This window comes from Podarcis raffonei, chromosome 2 (assembly GCF_027172205.1).
Source record: "Podarcis raffonei isolate rPodRaf1 chromosome 2, rPodRaf1.pri, whole genome shotgun sequence".
NCBI classification, from domain to species: Eukaryota; Metazoa; Chordata; class Lepidosauria; order Squamata; family Lacertidae; genus Podarcis; species Podarcis raffonei.
In genome coordinates this window covers 35,079,233-35,097,500 of record NC_070603.1, presented here as the reverse complement: position 1 = coordinate 35,097,500, position 18,268 = coordinate 35,079,233, and the positions used below count along the sequence as shown (strand labels likewise).

Sequence of the window (18,268 nt, the reverse complement as noted above, 5' to 3'; positions counted from 1 at the left end):
TCGTTAACTTAGACTGTTCGTAACCTGAGGTACCACTGTGCAACATCCCTGCCTTGCTGGCACTGCCTGCATCCATTTTCATCTCTTTTTAAATGGACACAATCAAAATTGCAAAATCAAGATGTATTTTCAGATCAAGACCCAATTTCTCAAGAAGAGCTTTTCAGGGGCAAAAAATATGCAGCAGATCCGAATCATGTTTGGACTACATAGAAAAAACAAGTGCTCTGTCTTCATGGACCCTAGAGTAAAATATTATATGTACACAGCCTGTATCTCTCAGACACAGAAACTGTTTTGCCCCACAACTCACATACCTAATGGTTCAAAGTAGGTTCTTTTATGTGAGGACAGAGAAACCAACATCGTTCACCTTCTTGGCTATTCTTGCAGTACCTGGGAGACAGAGTGTCAGAGAAGGTCAAAAGCAAAATAATTGAGCTGCTGTACAGTTGGACGGTGGCTCTGCCAGACGAGTCCAAAATCAAAGACGCCTACTACATGTTGAAAAGACAAGGTGGGAAACAATTTCCTTCTTCAGCCTTTCATATACTCATTAAACTGCTGTTCAGCGGCACTTTATAATTTTGTGACCTCAGAGGTAGTAGCTTCTGCACACCTAGACAGTGAACCAGTTTGATCAAGAGTCATGCTGCCTTATCCTGCCCATTGCAGAATCTTAGCTGAGCCGTAGAGTTCAGTGCTGTGATGATTATGGCCCTGTCTGCCTATTTTGTTACCATTGATTTCCAACCCATACACCAGCTGCTTATTTTTTTGTCCTTCGCTCCTAATGCTTTGTTTGAGGTCACATGATAATCAGGAAGTGTCAGGCAAGTAAGAGAACCCAAGGCAAGCTCACACGCTCAAGGGCACAAACATGGGCTTACAAGATCACGAGAGGGAGCAAGTCTTAAAGACACCCCAAAGTGAATTACAGGAGTTCAGCTGCAGACAGAAAAGCCCATCATAGCCTGTCAGCAGGTGAGCTGCATACTGACAGTCAGTAGGAATGAGACTCAGAACAGCGTCTGGTTCTTGTCTGCTAATTGTATAAGGCACTGTAGCCTTTTACCTACCTTCTGAGATGGCAGTCCACTAAGAGCACCATTTGCAGGTAGCAGACCCTAGTTCAATGCATTAAGATGGCTTTAATAGGATAGAGCTTGCTGGGTTTTTTGTGTGCAGGCAACTGGCAGTGAACAAGCAAACCCAGAGAGCTTTCCTGTAAAGAGTGACAATGTTTTTCTTCCTTTTTGCATCCAGGCATTGTGCTGTCTGACCCTGTAATTCCTGCAGAGAGTACCCTAATCCCCTCCCCTCCAGCTCGTCCCAAAAACCCTGTGTTTGATGATGAAGAGAAATCCAAGGTAAAGCTAACTGCAAAAATTAGCACTGTAATTCTTAGAACTTGGCAACAGCTGAGGCATCTTCTAGCGCTTGACAAAGGATAGCAAATATAAAGATCTAAACCACCGTCACCCCTCAATCTCGTTTGCTATAGTTTTTTAAAAAAATGTCCAAGGTTCAAATGTTTTGAGTAGTTCCTATTTCTCACGAGTGTCGTAGCACCACAACTTAACGTTTTGGAAGTTTTCACAAATGCTTTTGTATCTTACAAAATGTGTTTAACTCCTTGTTGCCTCTTTGTGTTGAGGGCGGAGGAGGCTTGCCTCTTCTGCATGTAGAGTAGCAGTGAATCTCTCAGGAATACTCGGCTGACTTTAGCCAGCCATGACCCTAGGGGTCCCTTCCAACTCTGCAATTCTATGATTAGCTTCATTTAAATTTCTCTTTACTGTTTGCTGAAAGAAAGGGGGCAAGAGCATGTTATGGTCTTTAAACTATGAAATAAATTAAGCCTGGGAAAGCCCTGCATGGCTTCACTGAAGAAAATGTAAGATGTGTTGTGTATGTATGTGAACAGGAGAGGATGATGAAGTTTGCACATTAATAATAATAATAATAATAATAATAATAATAATAATGGTATTTGTACAGCACTTTCCCTAAGGACTTAAGAGCTTCACTTTCATTTCCCCTGCCATCCATACAACACTCCTATAAGTAAACCAGTCTTATTATCCCCGTTTGCAGATGAGAGAGAGAGAGAGAGGAGTTAAACTAATTTAAGGCTGGGAATTTAGAAACCTTATAACTAGTTTGTACTGGTGGAAGTTTTAGAAAGATGCAATTTAGGATTTAGTAATGTGCATGCTCAATTGGTGGCTGTTTGGTTAGTATTCTTTTTCCATTTATATACTCCTCTTATATTCCATTTATACATTTTCAAACTCTAGTTATTGCTGAGTTTATATAGTTTTATCATTCCTATGCTTTGAGTTAAATAGATCTTTCCATTTTATTTTATTTTTGGTCTGACTCTTTCTGATTACCATTGCCACCTCACTGGAGCGAAACTTAAGAACTTATACTCTCAGTAGTGACTCACCTAGAGCATTCAGTGAGTTTAGGCCTGAGCAGGGATTTCCAAGTCACGGCTCATGCTCTTGAACATGGTGCAGATTCCAGCACTTCTGCACATTGAGGATCTTCTTGTTTGGCTATTGCAACAGACTTTCTGCTTGCACAGTGGAACTTTTCCCTCTTCTGCTCTCCCCTGCAGCTCCCCACAGACCCTCACCCTCCAGAGCAGACTTTGAGGATGTGTGGGGAGAAGAAGGGGAAGTCCCATTGTGTGAATAGAACTCTGCATGCACAGGATTGGACGCAACCCAGAAGGACTATTGCTGTAGACTGCTGCTGTCTCGAGAGAGGACGGAATAGAAGTGGGTGTCAAATGGACACTCTAAAGCTGAGATGAGTAATTTAAAGTGCACTTTCTTGTCTTACTCCTCTTGCTAAATGAACCTCATCCCTAGCTGTAGTTGTCATAGAGTGCCTCTGCACCAACCATGCTGAGGTTGGGGCAGACCAGTGACAATCCAACATTGGCTCCCTCCAACCCCGGTCCTGATTCTGAAGTAGTTGGTGATGAAGTGCTGTCAGCTTCCCCTATCGGAGCACTGAAACCACTAGCCTGAGCAAGTTAATATGATGTACGTTCCAATAGCATCCACGTTTCTTGCTTCTGTTCTAATGTGTTCATGATCAGAGTGCCAAAAGTTGGATGCTTCAAAGACAAATCAAAACTTGGTTAATGCAAGCATAAGGTATCAATTCCTCAACTGAGAATCTGCAAAACCAGGAAAAGTTCTGTCACTCCTAAAACACTTTTCCTAAAAGTTTTTTTCCCTTTTTGCAGCTTTTAGCTAAACTGTTAAAAAGCAAAAATCCAGATGATTTGCAAGAGGCAAACAAGCTTATTAAATCTATGGTGAAAGAGGTGAGACTGAGCACTTAATCAACATATCTGTAGGGGTGATCATTGTTTGGGGCTTGTTTTGTAATTTTAAGTGTTTTTAGAATATTTGAGCCATACCATTGGGCTGCTATAATGTCAGAAGACCTGAATATCTGTGCTGTCTGTAAACAAATGCTCTGGTTTCCTTCCTGAGTGAAAGTTCTTACCCAGGTTTGATGCTGCAATTCGAGTTAGCATAGTAAACTAAGAAAAGCTGCTCAGTGATTTATAGCCCCCCTTTGCTTGGTATTCCTTGGGGTTACTGATAGCTGCCGATGCCCTAGTCCTTTTCCTGCTCATCCTCCCAGTCACAGCCCTACACTGTGCAGAGCTAAGTGTGCTTCTGTCCATTGAAATTGGTGGGCTTAGGCATGCCTAACTCAGCTGTGTTTAGAATTGGGTTTGGGGTGCAAGTTGCAAGGACAGAAGTTCCCTTTTCCTCTAGTGCCACAGGCTGTCCTTGTCTTCGTTGGGTATGGCATTCCTGTCTCTGATTTCCTCTGATCTTACTTTGGCCTTTTGCATTTCCCCCCCAAAGCAAAGCATGAAAGCTGCTTTGAAAATAGACATGCAGCATTTCTGAAAGGCTCAGGGAGCAGAAGTGGCGAGGAGCTGTCTGGTTGTTCAGGGTTAAAAGGCTTCTCTTGCGGAGACCAGACAAAGAAGGACAAGAGCACCTGTGCCTTTAATGGCTGCCTGGAAGAGATAATGTGGGCAAGTGTACCTTTTCTCACTCCTGCAAAGTGAGTTGCACCTGCCAAAACTCCCCTCTTCTAGGCAACGATTCCAGTTACAAGAGCTTTGTTCTCCTGCTCGTTTGGTCATCCTCGCTTCATTTTGCATGGCTTCCTGTTTCTCCCCATGATCTATGTATCCCTTTCCCCCTCTAGTTCAATATATAATTTGCTCCTACCATTTTACCTAATTTTGTGCAAACATTCCTAGGAGTAAATCCCACTGAATAAAGGAGTGGGGTGGGGTGGGGGGTCTTATTACTATGGATTGAGAGTTGCCTGTTTTGCAAATGTATCCCCAGAAGTCAAAACTTCAGGACTATTTTGATAGCAGAAGGTAGGGGCTCTGTAGACAGAATTCTGTAACCACTGGTGATAAGTAACCAGACTTCTGGATTCTTCAAGCCAACTTGTCCTGGACAGTAGCGGAAGAACAAAGGAAAGACTCATATTACCTCTTTTGCTTTAAAATTTGAAGGATGAGGCACGCATACAGAAAGTCACAAAGCGCATGCACACGTTGGAGGAGGTGAACAACAATGTGAAGCTGTTGAACGAGATGCTGGTTCACTACAGCAAAGAAGACTCTTCGGAGGCTGACAAAGAGCTGATGAAGGTGAGTGTGAGTTCTCTGCTGGTAGAACCGTGAGTGCTTGTTACCCTCTGGTTTTCTTTTGACTTCCATCTCCCAACATGAAGGAATTTTATAGCCCAGCTTCCCCTGCAAAAATAGGTGCAGGCACCTGTCGCCCCAGTTTCTTCTGGGGAGGAAAAAACTTAAACACATAGCAGAGTTTCCAGACAATAGACCAGAGGCAATTGTACTTCATCCAGTGGAGATTTACTTCTACTGAAGGCAAATGAGCATAATGGTCACAAATCCAGTACATTCAGGGTTGGCACAGTCCATAAAAATTGATTTGCAGCACTTACAATAAAATTTACAAAAACGTATAATAAGACTAAACCTTAACACTATAGCATACAGAACAGGACACCAGAACAAAGGAGAGAGAAAGTGAAAGTAAAACCCAGGCTCCTTCTGGCTTATATTTATAGTCAACAAGATCTTAATTGGAAAAGATAAAAGAACCAGTTCAAGCCAGCTGTACTCAGCTTCTCTATAACCTGAACAATCATGAAGCTTCTTTCATACAGAGAAGCTTCCAGAAACCTCTTGAATGAATTAGAATAAGAAAGATCTCTACACATCAGATCAATACTTTCTGCACTAAGAAATGCAAACTGACAGCATCACTCAGCTAAGAAGAAGGCAATTGAGGAAAACAAACGAGACTTTTAATGATTACTGGTTATTTTCAAGATATTTCCAGGTATACAACATTGGGGTACGTTAATTACATTAAAAACAGCAACAACCCAAAATGCATAACTATAACAATACAGTGCACATCTATCGCCAACATGAAGGAGGAATAGCCAGAGGCAGTCGTTTACACTCAGGTAACACCAACTTCTCTTCAGGCACCAGAAGCAATTCAAGAGAAAAGGTGTCTCAGTAATAATGCCAATTAGAAGTTCTTCTGAGTGAGTGGTGTCTGCACAGCACTCTCTGACCCGCTACATAAATTTAAAAGTGTTGGCAAATATGTCTCTCTTGCTTTCACCCCTTATGACTCAATGTCTCTGCATCAATTTTTCTGTTAGCGCAAGTGTCCACATCTTGGACCACCAATATTGTATCGAAATCTTGCGTCAAGCCTTTGCAGTGGTGATGCCTTGGGCTTTTGTGCATAAGTAAATGAGGTTTCAGTACAAAGGCTTGCACATATCCATTTTGACTCATTGGCCCCTATCTCTCACCTTCTCCCCACCCTTCTCCAGGAGCTCTATGACAGATGTGAAACCAAGAGGCGGACGTTATTCAAACTGGCCAGCGAGACAGAGGATAATGACAGCACTCTGGGTAAAACAATAAGTTTTTCTTTGCAGGACCGGAGGTAAACTGGGACATGCTTTTGCCTTAATAGGTGGTTAAAAGCCTGGATATGATGTATAATGTCAGCTGAAAAGAATCTATAATCCATATAGGTAAGTCAGAGGTGTTGGATAGAATATCAGATATATATCATAGGAAGCTGCCTTATACAGAGTAAGACCACTGGTCCATCTGCATCAATATTGTCTACACTGGCTGGCAGCAGCTCTTCAAAGTTTCAGGCAGGAGTCTCTCTCTGACGTACCTGGAGATGCTGGGAATTGAGCCAGATATCTACTGCATGGAAAGCCAGGGCTGTGCCACAGAGCTATGGCCCTCCCCCAACCACCAAATCTTCCTTTGTGTACATAAATCCTAAATATTGATAGCAGAAATGGATGTGGCAAAAGCCAGAGAAGCATATAACCGCAGTGCTGTTAGGGGTGGGTGGTTTTCTTTGTCGTGGAAATGAATGAAATCAAATGAGCTGGTCCCGTTCCTAGCCTGAGAAAGCATTGCTGAAGATGAAGTTATTTACATTGGTTGTTTACTGTTTGTGTCTCCGTTACAGGCGACATCCTGCAGGCTAGTGACAACTTATCACGCATAATAAATTCCTATAAAAGAATTATTGAGGGGCAAGTCGTCAATGGTGAAGTGGATATTCCTGGGCTGCCTCCAACAGATGGTGAGTCATATTTTTCAGGAGCAACACCGGCCCTTCTATGAAATATCATGTTTCCCAGCTTTTGTATAATCTTAAAATTATATGTCACTTACAATACAGAAGTACTTCCTAATCCCTTGTTCTAAATTGTTAAGTCTTTTTACAAATAACAACTCTTCCTTTCTGGATCGCTGCTCACCGTAATCAAATCCCAAGGTGAAGAATTTAGCAGAGACTTTTAGCCCCAGTTCAGTGGCAACACAATTGTCTTTAAGCCTCCAAAAAGGATGCTGGTGTCTTCTTACAACTATCTGATCACGCTATTTTAGACAAGACAGGGATATTCTAGAGAAATGGCAATTCTAAGATGATTCAATCTGCTTATATGATACATACAGTGTGCTTTGAAGCAGTGGGTGGGAGTGGAATCAGGATATCTCAGCATGGATATGTTTTGCTCCTTCAAGATCCCTCTGTACAGGGCCAGCTGCAATGAAAGTGGTTTTTCATAGGGGAGCTCCACAGGTCTGCTTCTGAGATTAACACTGACACATATACCCAGAAATGATTTATGGGTATAGATAAAATGTTTTCTATGTACATATATATATATATATATATATGCAGTGTCTGAAGATGCCTCTATGCAAAAGAAAAAGTGTATGCAAAACTGGCACCAGAAAGGGCAAATATTCAGAGGGGAGAGGGAGAACATTTCAGCTTCCGAGGACCTTCTGTTCATGATTGTCAAGTGGCCTTTCTTGAACAAAGGATTCCAGAGTGAAACCATTGACTTACAACAGGGGCAGGGAGTTGGATCCTGGCTTCCACCCTCTGCAGGCTAACTTTGACAGGTGGGCACGGTTGCCCAGCTGTCAGTCACCTGACATCATTATGATGCCAGCTGATTAGCAGTTAACAGCAAGCCCCTTTGAAGTTCATTTGCAGGCCTGTTTGGATTCAAACTGCACCTGCAAACAGACAAAGCGAGGCTCAAGGTGAGCCACTTCAAAAACATTCAGTCTGCGAAAGTGCACCTTCAAAGGGGCTTGCTGAAAGAGGGCCCCCCAGCTGCACTAAATCCCCATTGAAGATTCATGAAATGCTATCCTGAGTTATAAACATATGGGGGTTGGGGGGGGAGCTGTCAACAGTGTGGCCAGAAGGAAATTAAATGCAGAAAGCTACAGGTGATGCTAAGTTGGTGTTTAGTTGTTGGTAACAGACATTGATTAGCTGAGAGGTTCTAAGAGGGAGCATCTTTGCATTCCTGATCAGGTTTCCAGGAAGACAAAGACTGAGAGTAAACGCTCACATGGGAATCTGAGCCAGGTAAAAGCTGCCTCCTTTCTAATGGGGATCATTGTTTGGCTCCAGCTGAAAAATAAGCCCCATCTCTGATGTCAGCAATCTCTTAACCAGAAAATTGCCAAGAGCCTCCCTAACTACTCTGAACTTACATTACAAAAGGCCTGGCCAGTTCAGACCAGTCAGGCCATTGTTTAGAAGGGCTTAAGTGGAGCATATATATTCAGAGACATTGCAGGAGGATAGCTCAACATTTAGGGTTAACTGCAGGGGGTAAGAATCCCAGGTGGCACTGTCAATCTACATCAGAATATGGGGGTTTATCGCAGCATTGTTAATTATCAATCAATAATTTTCTTTAAGATTAGAGAGAGAGGAAATTGCCCAGGAAATGGCCAAGAGTTCTCAGTTCGTACTACCAATGGGAAGAGCTGAATGCAGCCAAAAGTCTGTTTTGACCGTCTTAATGAAGTTAGGGGAAGTCTGTTTCTTTTCTATACAGAGAGGCATACTTTGTCTTTCCCCTGTTTCCATATCCCTCCCCTCCCTTTGTTGTCTCTTTAGTGTCCTTTCTTTTTAAAAAAAGAAAAATATTGTAACCCGCTTTGGATAGAGTCCTGGACTAACCATCCAGGTGTCCTTTACCTACATAAAGAACTCATAATACATTCTGCCCTGGTACAGCAGTTTCTCAGACATGAAACCTGGCCCCTTGGGTGAGATGGCCACTCAACACAATGAGGCTTCTAGCTTCTCCTCCCTCTGCCTCAAAAACCCACTCTGGAGAGCAGGAATCTGACATCCCATTGTACAAGTAGGTTTCTGTTAAGGAGTTGGACATCACTGGGTGTTGTCCGTTGTGTCTACTTGAACACTGTGCAAGGGTGTTAGTCAAGAAATTTGGGCAAAAGCGGTCGCTTTTTAGACCTGGGTATCTTGAGGATAATGGTGTGCACACTCATGGAAGCTTGAGGGACCGGCAGTTCATGTTTGAAGGTTTACTACAGGAGGCATAGCCTGGAGAATTTGAAAACCGATCCTATTCTCAGCAGCATCTAGGCATTTGCACCACCACTGCCCTCCTTGATTAGGATAATATGTTATATTGTTTGTATGCATCCCATGCCATATTTTATGTTCTCTCCTCATCACTGTAGGAAGTGATTCTTCCGTTAACATCAGTACACTCATTGACTTGGCGGGACTGGACATTTCTAGTACGCCTCCGCCACCACCGATTCCCCCAACGACGTTGACACCAGCACCGACATTAACTCCAGCTCCAGCCTCGTCAGAAATCCCCATCCTACCACCTCCCCCTCAGACCATCGGTCACTCCCGGAGTCGTTCGTCAAGCCAGGCAGAAGCCACTTCTGCTCTCTTGACGAGCTCAGCCAATTCCATCTCCTTGCTTGATGAGGAACTGCTATGCTTAGGTAAGGCAGGTGTGGTTTGGGTGCACTGGCTGTGGAAGATTTCTGGCTTCTCTTCAGATCATACAAATCTCTCGCCTTTTCCTAAGGGCTTCGGTGGAAGGCACTGCTAAGTAGCTACTGCACAAAGGTTTGCCAGTATTTTTGCTGAGTGTCTGTTGTTCAGAAAACGCCCCCCGCCACACCTCCCCAGAAAGAAATAAAAAAAGTCCCTCCACTTGAATTTACTGGACTGGATTATCACTGAGAGCTACAGAGAGTGGCAAGTCCATAATAAATTATAATAAATTTTTATTTATACCCCGCCCTTCCCGATTCAAAAACCGGGCTCAGGGCGGCTAACAACAAATTTAAAATACTTAATTGTAAAAGCAGCATAAAATACAGTATAAAAACATTAATAACAATAAAATTCAAAGTTCAGAAATCAATTTAGGGGAAATCCATCTAATAAACATTAGATAATCACCAGATTATTTAACCTTACCTGTTCTGGAGATACCACTGAATAGGAGAAAGAGCACCATCTGAGAAGTTGCAGAAGTTGGACACCCCTCCATAGTGCCTCACACCCCTCCTTACTGCCAGCTGCTATTGGTGAGGCCACCAGAAGGGAAAGCAGGAACATCCAGACACCATTTTGCCTAGATTTAGCTCTGCTATGTTCAGGAAGCAGAGTATAAGCCTAATTATCTTTTGAATGCTGCCTTGGGAGGGCTTTGCCTTGAAAGGAGGCGTGTTAAGTGCTAAGCAGTGCTTTCCCCCCTAGAAAAAGAGGTGCCAGCCCTCACCATGAAGTTGTTACAGTAAATGCCACACTTTTTAACAACAAAAAGAGGTGCTGGTACTGTGTACCCTTGAGTACCTCCTTTAAAAAAGTGCTGGTACTATGAATGAAGGAATGAATGACTATAGAATGCAGAGCTTGCTTACCGCTGGCTTGTTACATAATAAATTCAATCTTACAGTCAGACTAGAGCAAAGTTCAGAAGTGACCATATGGAGGGTGGATTTGCACTCAGGTGGACCTTTCCCATCTCAATCCGTTGAATAGTTAAATGTCAGTTCAGCTGGGATCGTTCCCTTATTTACATGTTTTGCTTGCACGTTCCTTTTTTTTTATTATTAAAGATTTTGTTGATTTACAAAAGTGTGTGCAATGTCTCTCATATTTTTCCCCCATGTAACATTTCTACAAATCAGTTTCATTTGTTGAGACATTAGGAAGAAAAGGGGGAAAGATGGGTGGGGGTGGGGTAGGGTGGCGATGTTTCTGTATGTAGGGTTTGGTGTCAGCATTGCTTGTGCAGGTTCTTTGCTGTTCACTTGCATTCCTTTGGTGGTGAGAGAGGTCCTTTTGTTCCCTAAAATGTCGTTTTGTGCTTAGGCCTGAATGACCCGGCTCCCACTGCAGCAAAAGAAGCTCCCGAGAGCAGCCAATGGAACTTGTTCCAGGTACTTTGCACTTTGTCAGTGTGAATAATTTTGCCCTCCCAAGATCTTATCCTTTTTTGAAGGTCTGTGAGCCAGAGGATTGGTAATGCATGTTAATCTGTCCCGGGCTGAACATTGCTTTCATTTTCTAGCTTGTAATGTCATGAGGGGATGTACCAATAAAGACCAGCCTGCCTTTCCCAGTGGGAGAAATCAGCTTCCCTCTTTCCCCCAACACACACCTTCAACAGCTTTTCTTAGACTGAAATGAGGTGGTGCCTTTTGTGATCTGTCCTGCTTCTGGCCTTAAGTTCTCACTCCCTTTTAGGGCATGTCACCCCCACCCCCACCCCCCACTTTCATTATTATGCTTGCATTATACCAGTTACACTAATACCTTATTGCCTTCACCAGCTATCATTTCCCAAAAGCCTTTCAATTTTTTACACGTCCACCACAGATGGAGGAACGACCCTTCTATCTGCTTACATTTCCAGCATTTACTTGACACCTTTTTATATGTCTCGGCCACATTTTTGTTGACTTTCTGATTTTAAATTGTGGTGTTTTTTTTAAATTCTGAATTAACAGTCATTGTGTGTCTGCTAAATAGTAAAATACAGCAAGTGAGAATAACAACAGGAGGAAAGTTAAACATTTATCAGTGTGTTGCAAAGCACCGTTTTTCACCTGTTTCCTCCGTTGCAGAATGAACCAGTCGATCTGGACTTTTTGAACCCAAAACCAGCTTCTGTTGCCTGTAACTCACCTCTTCTCCCTGCCCTGTCGCAGCCTGCGGGTAGAACGTCAGCCTCTCTTGCCTCCACATTCACAGCCCCGCAGCCTGCCCCTACCTCAGCCACTTTCATATTCTCTGCTGCGGCACCACTGGGACCGTCCAATGCAATGTCAGGTGCCCCTGGGTACCTGGGCTCTGCTATGGGAAGTGGTGATCTGCACAACATGGATCCCATAGGACATCTGGACGAAAGCAAAGGGTAAGGTTTTCTCCTCCTTTCTGCTTGGAGATAATTGCTGCCATGAATCAGATTTTCCTCCCCTGCTCTTAGGTGGGACTTCAGTTTCCATTGGTCCCGGCAAGTATGGCCAGTGGTCAGGGATGATGAGACCTGTAATCTTAACATGGGAAGAGTTGCAGATTCTCTGCCTTTGCCGTACATCAAGGGCAGATTGAATGAAGGGCTGCTTCTGCCCTGGGGCAGAAGATTTGGACACCTCTTCTACCTTGGGAGTAGGGAACTGTATCTGGCCAATTCCCCCATGCTCCAGGGCTGCCCACCTCTCGGTCACCTGAGAGCACAATGACTTTGCCTTTCACCTGCCATGTTTGAAAAAGAAGAGGAAGAGGAAGAGGAGGAGGAGGAAGAAGAAGAAGAAGAAGAAGAAGAAGAAGAAGAAGAAGAAGAAGAAGAAGAAGAAGAAGAAGAAGAAGAATTTATTATTTATACCCCGCCCATCTGGCTGAGTTTCCCCAGCCACTCTGGGCGGCTCCCAATCAAATGTTAAAAACAGTACAGCATTAAATATTAAAAACTTCCTTAAACAGGGCTGCCTTCAGATGACTTTTAAAGATAGGATAGCTGCTTATTTCCTTCACATCTGAAGGGAGGGTGTTCCACATGTAGCCATGCCAGCAAAGGCACAGTCCACAAACCGCAACTGATGAGCTGATGGCTGGGTCTTGCAAGGCAAAGAAGTGAGAGGCCCGATAACCATGTGGGTAACTTTGCACAGGGCTTTGCTATCGGTTGACTGGTGGGGCCAGCAAACACTTTTTGACTGAGCCAAGTACCTGCCCCACATGGACATCATTTGTGGCATCTCATTGCCATGCTGCTGGAGATTTTACTTAGAGGGATTTTGGCAGGCAGGCACTCTGCCTCCCCATGTTAATGCAGAACGCATTCATTTCTTCATTCAGCCCCATCAATCTGCAGGACACAGAACCAGGCAGTGGTGGGCAACACTGGCTTTTCAAAGGACAATTGCTATTTGTAGGAGGGAGCAGTTACACATGCTCACTCCCAAGTTCTTTATACAGAGCGGGCGGGGGATAGGTGCAGACTAGGTATCAGAGACATTCAATATATTTCTTTGCATTCATTTTATTTTTTTAACCTGCATTTGTTTTCCGCTCCATTCCAGACCTTCAGCTCAAGCAAACCTAGGTGCCTCTGTGTTCCCTGGTGGAGTTGCATTGCCCGCTGCTGCTGCTGCACCTCTTACATCCGCTTCAGGGCTGCCCATTGCAGCTCCAGGAGTCCCTCCACTTCCATATCCAGGCAGCTGCCCTGTCGGGTCAGGAAGCCCCCTCTTCCAGCCAGTCTCCTTCCAGCAGCAGGGAAGTCCTCTGAAAGGACCCGAGATCTCCCTGGGCAACGTTCACGTCCCACTGGAGTCCATTAAGCCAAGTAGGCATCACAAATATTTTTTATTGCTTACTCCTGATCCTGGATGTTTCAGTTCATTTAGTTCATGCCCTTTTAAAATCTGGGGGGTTGGGGGGGGGGAGTTATTGGGTTGTTGTTTTTATTTTGATTATATCTTTTGTGGTTTTGTGTTTTGGTTTTGTGAGCCGCCCTAAGGCCTCCAGGTATAAGGCGGAATATAAATTCAATCAGTTAATCAATCAAAGCCTCCTTATTTTCATAATTTGGAGAGTTAGGAATAATTTTTTTTGCAAACTATTGTCCTGAAGTCTTTTGGGGGTGTAGAGGGAGAGGGGTTTGGGGACTCTGCACGGCTCCATTCCACTCCCTATTAGGCCCCCTCCCTCAAGGAGAAGCATCAGGCTTTTAGTGTGACAACGATCTTATGGTTGAAAGGAAAAGCTTTGAAAGCTGCTAGCCAGTATTTGCTTCAAGCAGGGATGGGGAGCCTGTGAGCCTCCAGCTGTGTTGGTCTCACCTAGTACATCTTCACATTTGCCTCAAGTTGCTTCCTATCTTCTAGTGGTATTAGTAGGATGTGTGGGTTAGACTACAGTGCAATATCCCAGGTTTCCTGCCAGAATACAATCCAGGCTGGAAGAAGGATCACATCTAAGGAAGGTGTATAATTAACCTTTCAAGGACACTGGTGTATCTGGAACAGACTTATTTCTCTCTGGGGCAAAATCTGCCCAAACAGAAATATATGAAAGTCAAGAGGTTTTTGCACCTACTTTTAGGGACCATCTCATCAGCATCCGCTTTAGAGATGATGCTTTTGTTCAGAATAGAGGCTTTGCAGATTCTCTTAACACAGCTCCCAGCATTCCAAGCATAACCCGGTGCCCTCCCAAGATTTCACTTGCATTGTTGTGTCATGTAAGCACCTTCTCCCCCTTGCAGGTAGCGCTCTTCCTGTGACGGCTTATGACAAGAATGGTTTGCGCATCCTCCTGCATTTTGCCAAGGAGTGCCCCCCCGGGCGGCCCGATGTGTTGGTAGTGGTGGTTTCGATGTTAAACACAGCGCCCCTTCCTATCAAGAACATTGTGCTACAAGCAGCAGTGCCAAAGGTACCAAGATGGCCGTTCTCAAGCACCAATAGGGGAAGAGACCAGCATCCTCTTGTTGCTGGAGGAGAGATCAAGAGCTGCTCATCCAGGCAAATCCTGCTGGGTCAGGCGGTTGGGACCAGACTTACTTTCCAGCTGATTCTATCGAGAGGCATATTTTATCTGCTGCAACATTACAGGATAGTTGTTGCAAGCTACTGTCTTAGGCCTCAGCCCTAAGCATCTTTGAGTGGAATTAAATTCCACCGAATCCATGGGGCTTGCATCCATGTAATGAGTTTAGAATTAAGGTGTCAGTTAGTGTCTCCATCCGGTTAAGTCCACTAGACAAATATTTGCTTTTATGGTTTAGTCAGTGCTCAGTAAACACACCCACTTCCCTTAATATATTTGTGTTCAGTGATGCAACGTGACTATTAAGATTTTCTCCTTTGCTTTTTAATCCACAGTCCATGAAAGTGAAGTTGCAGCCACCTTCGGGGACAGAGCTAGCTCCATTCAATCCCATCCAGCCACCAGCTGCTATCACCCAGGTCATGTTGCTGGCAAATCCGAGGAAGGTGAGAAGACTTGCATTCACAATTTCTCCACCTTTTCTTAGAGAAGGGATATTGCCATCATTTTTCTACACAATGAGACCATTTAGATCAAATGTTCGGTTTCTGCTCATGGTCGTCTTGAGCTTGGTGGAAGATAAAAGTGCTGTTTTCTAGAATCTAGGATGTTACTGATCTGAAAGGAGGAATTCAACATCATACTAAGGTTCCTCAGGCAAAGCATTTCAGTCTGCCAGGCAGGCAGTTCTCCTCTTCCCCGTGTACTTTTCTGGGGGTTCCCCCCTTGCCAATTTTGGGGAATGTAGGGTGTGTGCAGGAGAGGGGGGGCATGGTCTCATTGCACAAGCAGAAGTCACTATTCATTTGTGACTCTCAAAGGGGGAAAGACTGGTGCACATCTTACATCTTCCTTGAAACAGCTGTGTTGCACAGTCCATAGTCTGAGAATTAGAGCTATGGTTCTACTTGTAAGATGGAGAGACACATACAGTGGTACCTCGTCTAGCGTCCGCCTCGTCGAGCGCCTGTTCCGTTGAACGTCTGCGGCAAACCCATAAGTACTGGAACAGGTTACTTCTGGGTTCGCCACTCGCGCAGAAGCGCTAAATCGCACTATGCGCAGAAGCGGCACTTTGTCTAGCGTTCTTTTCGGCCAGCAACCGGGGCTCCAGAATGGATCCGTCACAAAACGAGGTACTACTGTATCTCTCTCTACAATTCTGTATTATACTGTTGTATCATCAGATTTCTTTTCTGCCTACTGCCACACTTAGGGAATATGAAAGGATGTTCCATGCTTGCTTTTCTTCTGCCTAATACGTTTTTCAGCTTTACAACTTTGGACAGAACTGGATATAGGATTTGTGCATTGTTCTTTTTCCAGCAATTCCTTGCCCCGGTTCGTAAAGTATCAGACAAACTATTGCTCAGCCCTGCTAGTGCTCACGCGCCAACCTTGTTCCAGGCTCCTCCATCTTTCTACTCTGTATTCTTGACTGCAGCTTTATGTTGTTTCCTTCTTCCTTGCAGGAGAAGGTGAGGCTGAGGTACCGACTGACTTTCACGTTAGGAGACCAGCCCAGCACAGAAGTGGGGGAGGTGGATCAGTTCCCTCCGGTTGAGCAGTGGGGAAACCTATGACCCAGAGGCACCCCAAAGGGACTGGAACGAATGTGAAATGGAAAGGGCGCAAGTGGTATCCGGCAGCGATATTGAGCTTTGTTTAACATGTCCTGTCCACTCCACTTGTAGCTTTAGTCCAGAATGTTTCCTGCACTCTGGGGTGAAGCAGTCGGGGGCATGAACTTGTGTAGGCAGCCACAAGTAGAGGCCTGGATGGTTTCTTTACTTTGGCCAATCCGGTTCTATCTTCCACTTTGCTAAACTTGAAATCTGATCATTCTGGTGAGCTTCGTAAGCAGAAACGGAGCACTCTTCCCTCAGTGTTGGCCAGATGTCTACAAAGGGCTATGATGCCTTCGTAAGTTTCTTTGGGGCAGAGCCCTAACAGATGTTCCTGTGCTCAGTTTTTTTGTTTTTGTTTTTTACCTCCTTGGTGCCAGAACTTAGGACCACCTGCAGGCTTGCTGGGTAATAAACACAAGCTCCACAAGGGGAGGTTTCTGCCATGACCTGACACTCCCGTTTTCTTTTGTAAGGCAACATCTACCCCAAAAGCCAGCACAGCTCATACAGGTGAACAACAAGCTGTATTATTTTATACATGCCACATGTGAGCGTAAAAACACATAGCTCTCAATCTGCTGCCTTTGATTTTATACTTCCAGCTGACTCTGCAATGTGCGCTTTCTAGGCAGCTGCTACATTTTGGACGCACATGGCTCTACAGTCAGTTTTCCCTCAGCATTCAACAACTGTATTCCATGGGGGGGGGAGGGGTAAAAACTATAACAAAGTCACAAAGGCACAGTTTGTCCATTGGTCAAGTGGGGAGCTTGGGGAGAAAGTGAGGGCATCCACTCTTGGTGCATCTGTCGATCAGGGTCAAAGGTAGGAAATGATGCAGCTAAGACCTTGATTCTTCTTTCAAAGGCAGTATTAGTAGTTAGGAATATACAATGTACATAGTGCTATAGGAAAACACCAGACCTACAGATAAGGGGAAACAGAAGCCATGACAATGCATGTGCTGAGTTGATTATATTGTATTTTATTCATTCCAAATATTAAGTGGTTAAGTGCAATTGTCTCCAGGAGGAGATCCCTGTGTTGAGGCAGTTGGACTAATAGTCCAACATATGGCACGTAAGCCATAAAGTGAATATCACTGCTTTGGGTCTAGTAGTCACTTCCTCTGATCTACTACAATTATTTTTGATCTGAAATATCCTTTCAAAAAAACAGTTGTCCTGAACTAATCATTTTGCTTGGTTATGAAGAAAAAAGGCTGTTTAGAAAAAAAATTTAAACTCAAGTAGGCTAAGAATTGCTAGGTGTAATTTTAAGTACTTCTTGCCACTCTGATCTGAAGGTGGAAATCTGGCTTAAGCTGAATTAATTACGTTTCTTAAAAGCTCAGCCAGTCTTACAAACAGCCGTTCTAATTTTCTGGACACCTTGTACTTAACACGGAAGAGATTTAACGGCGACCTGGAACAATTGTCTCCTACAAAGGCTTGGGGTACTCACTGGGCTAAGGGTTTATAGGCAGTGCAACCTAATCTGTTGCAGCGTAAAGAGCTTCAGCAGTTATTGGGAGGGTTCAGACTTGTGTACAGACTTGGAACTGTCCAGAAAGGGACAGACATGGTCCATATGAACAAAAGGAGAGACTTGGGAGGAAAGCGTCCGCTATGTTTTTGAGAACAGGGCGGCATTTCTTCTGCCTCTTGATCTGGTCCTCTCCCGTATTTTAGTCTCTCTGCTGTCTCGTTTTTGCTTAGCAAGGCTGCCCAGCTGCCACAGCATATCTATAGAGAGCTGGTTTCACTGCTACAGCTTGCCTATGAGCAAGTCTCTCTCTCTCTCTCACACACTGAGGAAACCAGGGGGGAGGGGGGAAGCACAAGTGCTTTCTCAATGTCAGCAGTGCTGCCATACCCATGCTGTACAAGCCCAGTAGCAAGATCCCGTCGTCTCACTGTGTGGAAATGTACTGTTAGAAGCTTCAGAAGTTATTTATGAATGTTACTTGTTCATAGGCTGAAGTTGCAGCTTCCTACCAAACACGCAAAAGACTGTAAATATGTCTCCGAAGTACTTGTTTTTCTGCACGTTCAATAAAATTGCTTTCTCTACTCTGCTTCACCTGCCTTGCTGCCAGTTAATACTGTAGGGTCTTTCCCCCCC

At 44.2% G+C, this 18,268-nt stretch overlaps 1 protein-coding gene across 8 annotated transcripts in view; it reads left to right on the top strand.

Moving 5' to 3' along the window:
- GGA3 (golgi associated, gamma adaptin ear containing, ARF binding protein 3) overlaps positions 1–16,259 on the top strand; it is a 28,371-nt gene extending 12,112 nt beyond the window's left edge. For 7 of the 8 annotated variants that reach the window (XM_053375865.1, XM_053375864.1, XM_053375863.1 and 4 more), the window contains 13 exons: positions 394–517; positions 1,267–1,370; positions 3,266–3,346; positions 4,577–4,714; positions 5,944–6,025; positions 6,609–6,725; positions 9,170–9,448; positions 10,833–10,900; positions 11,588–11,877; positions 13,046–13,311; positions 14,233–14,402; positions 14,852–14,962; positions 15,989–16,259. In XM_053375865.1, coding sequence (XP_053231840.1) covers positions 394–517; positions 1,267–1,370; positions 3,266–3,346; positions 4,577–4,714; positions 5,944–6,025; positions 6,609–6,725; positions 9,170–9,448; positions 10,833–10,900; positions 11,588–11,877; positions 13,046–13,311; positions 14,233–14,402; positions 14,852–14,962; positions 15,989–16,099 — 1,941 coding nt within the window. In that variant the 3' untranslated portion in view covers positions 16,100–16,259. The remainder of the gene's footprint in view (positions 1–393; positions 518–1,266; positions 1,371–3,265; positions 3,347–4,576; positions 4,715–5,943; positions 6,026–6,608; positions 6,726–9,169; positions 9,449–10,832; positions 10,901–11,587; positions 11,878–13,045; positions 13,312–14,232; positions 14,403–14,851; positions 14,963–15,988) is intronic. The other variant, XM_053375862.1, reaches the window with a different exon arrangement.
- Positions 16,260–18,268: the final 2,009 nt, after the last annotated feature.